The sequence below is a fragment of the Micropterus salmoides genome, unplaced genomic scaffold (assembly GCF_014851395.1).
Source record: "Micropterus salmoides isolate LMB-PRFRI ecotype aquatic unplaced genomic scaffold, ASM1485139v1 Ms_hic_scaffold_8, whole genome shotgun sequence".
NCBI classification, from domain to species: domain Eukaryota; kingdom Metazoa; phylum Chordata; class Actinopteri; order Centrarchiformes; family Centrarchidae; genus Micropterus; species Micropterus salmoides.
This window is the reverse complement of record NW_024044570.1, coordinates 3,065,625-3,072,707: the sequence shown is the minus strand read 5'-3', so window position 1 is coordinate 3,072,707 and position 7,083 is coordinate 3,065,625. Positions and strand designations below refer to the sequence as shown.

Sequence of the window (7,083 nt, the reverse complement as noted above, 5' to 3'; positions counted from 1 at the left end):
CATGCAGGGATGTTTTGGACTATACCATACTCTCTGCAGCAAAGTTCTTTTGGTCTTCTATTGTGAGTGATTTACAGAGGGAAAAGGCATGTACTATTCTTATCAAGTATTGTAACCTATTAGTAGTAAGGTAAAAGAAGTGAATTCCAAGACACTGCATCGCATTTACCCCCGCCAAAAGAAGTGTTGCCAAGATTTAAACTTAACATTGATTGTAACAGATTTTTGCAATTTAGAAAGACAAACTATATTTCATCTTTTTACCACTGTGAACATGCAAATGTATTCTGGAAAGGTTTGGAACATTTTATAAACAGAAAAACAGGTAAGAGTATAGTATTTAATGTATTTGAAGTCATGTTATAGTTTGTACTTCATGGTCCACACAATATTGTGCAGCTCCTCATCATACTTGGAAAATTCCACATCCACAATTTAAAATGCACGGGATCCAAATCCTGCTTCAATCGATTTACAGTTGAGCTGAAACACTACTGCACCTCCACAGAACTCAAAAGCAATAAAATGTCTCAATAATCTAAAAGAACTTAATTTAAATTGAGCTTCTGGCAATGTAAAATGTAATTGGTTGTGTGCGTCTTTTGCATTATTGTTACTGTAATGAACTACATCCAAAAAAAGTACTTTTATCATACAAATAAAATGACTATTCAGTCTTATCATGCACGTGAATCTGAATATCTATAAAACAGTTTCAACTCAGTAACAGACGAGACACGCTGCTTTTCACAATTTATTAACAAAATGATAAAATAAATAAATACAAATTGATCAAATGCTCCTAATATCAACTCCTCCCCATGTTCCCTACAGTATTTCCTAAACACTGCATACAAAGAATTCATCACAGAAGAGGCTCAATACAGAGGTAAGAATCCCACCAGACCAGTCACAATGTCAGGCCAACAGAAGACACATCTGGAACAGAAGTCAAAAAAATAAACACATTCCTTTCCAAAATCATTATGAAAAAATACAAACAATTATACAAATATTCAGATTGTGTAATTACCAATTTACACATTATTCAGCACACCAGGTGAACTTTTTCTTTATTCATATCGCTACAATGCATCTCACCAAATGGAAGATAAAAAAAGACTTATTTTGTTTTTTAGGTTATTTTATTTTTTTGCACTCAACACACCCCCGATGGAATTAGCTGTGGATGAGGTAAGAAGCTTCAGGTGTACAGTTGGGTCCGGACAGGATGGATGGTGAGCGGTAACAACGGGTTGATGTCATGTATCGACAAAATACTAGAAGGCCACAATCATGACTTGATCGTTTTTTAAAAACTAAAATCTGAAAAGACTCGAGTCGGACTGAACTACTTCACCACACAGGGAACTGGAGATGAACATACTGAATGCATATAAGACTAACAGCTCTCAGCTGCCAACACATGGTCCTTGTCCAGCTCGGTGAATGCACACGATGCCGACGCAGAAATGAATTTCCAAATGATATGCATCAACTACATAAAGGCTTCCAAACAGAAATGCACATGTGCAGTGTTCTTTGGATAAAAATTCACCTTTAGAGCTTGACTCAATAGAAATGACACAATTTAGACCTTAAGACTTGATCGAGGCCCGGCCCCCTTAAAGCCCTGCTGGGATCCCCACATTCAGCATGGTGCATTAGCCAAGTTCAAATTAAAATCTAAACTAAGGAGCCAAAACCTTCTCAGCTCCGACCATAAAAACATGACGTCAGGAGGAAGTGGAGGATGGCTACCGAAACTGTTCCAACGCCTAAACTGCACACGTTTGGCATCAGATGCCAGAATGTTCAAAAGGAAAAAAAAGGTGACTTGAGTTTCACATAAAAACTTAAAAAAACAAAACAAAAACAAATGCATATTAAAAAAGGTTTGACAAATCTTGTATAAAAATTTGCATAAGAAGGCATGCGTTCCACCGGACTGAGTGGACAGATGTTGCTAATTGGGTCTAAGTCTGTCCGTCAGGGTGCAGGTTAGTTTGTTCGTACCAAATGCACACAGGCTCCGGCTCACGTGACCTGATTTAGCAAACTCATCCCTCTTCCGAAACACAAGAAGAACCACAGCACAGACGGAATGATGGACGAGGGAAAACAAAAAGAGCTCCCGAGTCCTGACTCAGGACCAGTCAGGGAAAACTAGGAACTCAAATCCAGAGCCAGATTCATGACTGCGATTCTGCTGTCGGGTCCCATTTTTAGACTAATAATACTGGTCAAACCAAAAGTGCATCACAAAACAACTGGCTGTCACACCGCACAAAAGATCAATCAACAGTCCCTCTTTGGAGCATTTTATTGGCCGCTGAGCGCCAGGTTTTCAGCCAACTACCTCTGAGCTTCCCCAGCGCCTGCAGCGATATTTTCCCCCCTAATGGTAAGAGTTAATCACGTAAAAAAGGAAAATAAAAGACATTTAAGGCAACTCCTATTATTAACAACAACAAAACACTATCTGGTCAATCTAAACGCCATAATATGAAATGTAGTTTCAACTCGCATCGACTTCTGGCAGCCTGAGGTGAAGGGACCGGGTTTGTGCTCCGGAGTTTGAAGGAGCTTGGTGGGATGGGACAGTCCAGAGGACGGCGGGTCGGGTCGGGTTGGGAGGGAGGATCATCTGGAGGGTTAGTAAGGTTCTACAAGTCACAGTGCAAGTCAAGAGACAAATATTATCTGCTGTTTGAAGAAAGGCACTCGAGGTACCTACTGTACAGAGGGAAAGGTCCAGTTTGTCTGGAACACAAGTTTGGGTGTGTTCAAAGAAAAACTTGTTGAGTGAAGAGAGTGAAAGACTGCGCTGCTCTATCCATGAGTGAACACAGGCCGACATGTTGAAAGAAGAAGAACGTCCACCCGAGTAAGCCGACAAAGAACAAAACACACAACGAATGGACTTCATAAGGAACCGGGGACGTTTAAGTTGCCGTTTTCTTTTGGATTGCATCCCTGGCCAGTCTCTTCCGTCCACGTTCGAATGGCTAAACTCTCCATTAGACACAAATTACATTTATCAGACAGCACTGTGGCCAAACGTGTGGAAATGTTACAGAGATTTCCTCTGCTTTCTTTTTCTGGGATCTTCTGAATGAAGGCAGTTTGTACAGCTGATGTCAGATAATCATGTGTCAGATATGCTGATTCAGTTACAAGAGTCCGTATGATATGAAAAAATGACACCAGTAACAGCTTATTTCACAGTCGCCCAACAACATATTCAACCCCACCATCACGTGCATGTTTACGATGCTATTGGAGGTCTGTGCAGAAAGAGGCATCAATATTATTTTATTGTTTAAGAATTTCCTCCTGCACCGTGAGAGCTCTGTTTAGCTTAACTAAATGCTAATATCAGCATGCTAACACGCTGATTTTTACCACATAGAATGTTCACCATCTTAGTTTAGCGTGTTAGCATGCTAACATTAGCTAATTAGCAGTAAACACAGCGTACAGCTGAGGCTGATGGGAATGTCATCAGTATTTGGACACATTAACATGTTGATCTGATGATGGCGCTAGATGGGAAGTCAGAGGACCACCAGAGTTCAGTACAGTTCATCCTGAGGGGACATGAACCACGTTTTGAGCCAACCAGTGGAGGAGGAGATATTTCACAGGATGAATGAAAACTTGTTGACCCTGACGGAAATACGGACACTGCATTCCCTAGAATTCTCTCATCGGGGCGAATAAGTTGTTGGACGAATAAAAATGTGAGCAAAACTCTGCAATATTGCAAAAAAGAAAGAAAGAAAGAAATTCCAGCACAACCAGCGAGTTAAAGAGCAGACCAGAGTTTGTTAATGCCCCGTACCCAACAAGCCAGAAGTCATGATCAGTTCACCAGACAAAGACAGACCCGAACTGACAGCCACCAAGCCAACACATAACAGCATCACGTTGCAGCCCAGACATGCTCCAGAAAGAAAAGAGATGTGTGAGGGGATGAAGGGCTTTCTGAGACAGAAGCCCAGCAATTCCTCCCGAAAATATGAACTAGACTTGAGCATTGATGTCAGACAGAGGTTTGTATTTCCTCCTAGAAAAATATTGGCAATGTGGGGATAAGTCACATCACAACAAAGAGATGCATACTCTGTTTAATTCCATATTAACATACAAAAAGCTCTTCAGCACTTCTTTGTAATGCAGCAAGCTTGTGCTTTAATCTCAGGATTTGTGGTATTGTCCTGTGAGATCCACCTGAAGGAGCAGGTTCACACAACAAATCCTTCCATTTCAAGGAACAAAAAGTTCCTTTAATGTTATTGTTTAATAAGCTCTCCTGTCTCAATCTGGGGACGTCCAATTTCTGAAATGGTAGCTTCTAAATCTTACAACGCCAATGATTTGATCTTTCAATACAGTAAGTGGACTTGTCCCTGCTGAATTTGGATACAACATCATTTTGGCAGTTCAGGATTCAACAGAAATGTACTTAATGCAAAGATCACCACTTCAAAAAGAGGATTCCTTTTTGTGTTGATAATGCCAGTCCAGCAGGTTCAGGAACAGAAAGCACTTATTCTGAAGACTAGGAAGACCTGAATATCTTTTCCTATAAAAAAGAAACACAGCCCAGATAGTTTGTGTGTGTTGACATTGCAATATTGCAATTTCACATTTAGTGCTCACAGTTGACACACTTGACTCACGAATGAAAAACTCAATCACTACACTTGACCGACACCACTGATAACATCTGTTAGGCTACCGCGCCTGTTCGACCTCGTCCTCCGTACCTGCTGAACACGACGCTCAGCGTCTTTTCTGCCTGAGCTCAGGGATTCGAGTAGGGAAAGAGATGGGGGAGGGGGTTCCGTCATTGGCCAGCTGGGAGAGGGTGGAGTCTTCAGTTAACTGGGTTTGGGTTGTTAGGTTTGAGTTTTGGTCACTAGGAAAGGTTATTGGTTGATAGGACAGGTTGGGTTTTTTGTTAAATGAACACGGTTAAAGTCGTAGGTTGATTTGGACGTTAGAGACGTTAGTTTAAAGGCATCAGTACGCTTCAAACAACAGATCGCCAAACAGCGTCTGAATCTCGTGTCCCGACAAACTGGGTCGGGGCTGCATCTGTCAGATTGCACAAACTGGTTTGTTTGAGCCCATTTGGGATTAGGAGGGCGGGGTCGTTAGTTCGCTGGTGGACCTAAATTTGACTTTTAGTCACAAGGGGAAGGTTACCGCTACTGGTCGATAGGAAAGGTTGTGTTTTTCTGCTGACGGAAGAAGACTTCAGACGCAGGTTGATGGAGGGGTCAATGTAAAGGTGTCAGTATGCTGCAAACAAAGCAGGTAACTTTCCAAAACCAGCAATTCAAACATCACATTTAACACAGCGATTGGCCGGTTGAGAGGTTTGAACTTTACTCTCGAGGTGTCTTTTTTGTTTGACTTCGTTCGAGGAGACGTTCTGACAGTGAGAATGACCGGCCAGCCTTCGAGTGTGGCCTTTTGAACAGCTTTAAACACTTTGGCCTTAACATGTGTTCACACGACACACAGTAAGACCTTTTGTTTGGAGCGTCCTGAACCTTTTTTGGGGGTTTGACAGGGAGGACACAGCGGATTGGTGGTGGACCAGGGAAGGGAAGGTTACCGGTTTGTGCTGGCTGAAGATGGTTTAAGTTGTTGGTTAAAGGGGAAGTCAGGAAAGTCTGTTTTGGATGGGCAGAGGTAGGGGTTAGGGGTTAGGTAAGACTTATTGGTTAAGGTTTGGGGTGATTCAAAGGTTAGAGGAGATTATGGGGAACTGCAGAAGTTAAAGGTTGTTCACATTAAGTTCGTTGGGACGAGGAGATGAACAGGTTCTCTTTTCAGTACGCATACTCTATCACAACACTGCTTTTTAGACCCCTGACAGATGTTTGGTTCCATGTTCTCGGTTTTCTCTGTACCCATGTGAACCGTCTCCCCACCCCACAAGAGAACACAGGGGCCACTAGAACAGGCACACACTGGTGTGATGATGAATTAAATCTCCCTTTGAGCATTCCCACCACTGACGTCTATCACTAATTGGCATGATGACACTGGAACGTAAGCCCTCCCGTACCCCAGCGCTGTGGGCGGGGCGGCCTACGTCTTCCCAGAGTCATGTGACTTGGGCTGTATATCTACCATTGACACAGTCTGACAATACAATGCAAACAAACAACATTTATACAGATTGGCAACTTCAGGGCACCGTACGGTGCAAGCAAGAGTCTTTTTTTTTAATATATATGTTTGAATTCCCACAACTCAAGAGACGTAGCATTACTCTTTATTGTCCAAACTGCTGACAAGAGCTGGCAAAGAATGCTGGGAGGGTTCTGAGGTTTTGCTGTTGTTGGTGTTGCTGCCGTCACTGTCAGTGAGCTCCTCCTGCGTCTTCTCCACCGCTGTCTCTGGAGGGTGGACGGCAGTCATCTTGTTCTCAGAGTTGGTGGTGGTGCAGCCTCCTGCGGGGCTGCGGTCAGGGCAGGCCGACTCGGCCGTGCCGTTGGTGGTGGCAACAGTCGCGACCACTGAGGAAGTGGGAATGTCAACCGCCAGAGCTGCCGCAGTCTCAGGCTTGGTCACAACCTCCACCTGGAGACCAGTCCCTGTGTCACCCCGTCCCCCTGCTCCAACACCAGGCCCTGCCTTACCCCCTGCCGCTACGCCGGGGCAGTTATCTGCTGTTAGGACTACGCTGTCTTCTAGGACAGCCTGGCTGCTGGAGTCTCCTCCTACTGCTCCTGTCGTCTGGTTGTTCCCTGCGGTCCCGTGTTCCTCTTGTTTGTCGTTCACATCAGTGCTGCCGCTGGCCGAGGAGCTCCCGGCCTTCGCTTTCTCTGCAGAGTTGGCTTCTGGTGCGGCTTCAGAGCCGACTGCTCCTTCAGCGCCGTCCTGGACTCTCGCACTGCCGTCCTTGCCCTCTGTCTCTGCCAGGGCTTGGTTGAAATTGAAGGCTTGGATGAGGCGAATCAGGTGTTTGACTTTTTCCAGGGAGAGCTGCATGTCCTTCTGACGAGCCAGGATGGTGTTTTTGGTCTCCATGCATTTCTGATGGAAGAAGAACATCAGGCA

General features: G+C 44.0%; 1 protein-coding gene across 10 annotated transcripts in view; it reads right to left on the bottom strand.

Moving 5' to 3' along the window:
• Positions 1–741: 741 nt before the first annotated feature.
• phf21ab (PHD finger protein 21Ab) overlaps positions 742–7,083 on the bottom strand; it is a 40,784-nt gene continuing 34,442 nt past the window's right edge. For 9 of the 10 annotated variants that reach the window (XM_038706522.1, XM_038706526.1, XM_038706521.1 and 6 more), the window contains one exon: positions 742–7,059. In XM_038706522.1, coding sequence (XP_038562450.1) covers positions 6,289–7,059 — 771 coding nt within the window. In that variant the 3' untranslated portion in view covers positions 742–6,288. The remainder of the gene's footprint in view (positions 7,060–7,083) is intronic. The other variant, XM_038706530.1, reaches the window with a different exon arrangement.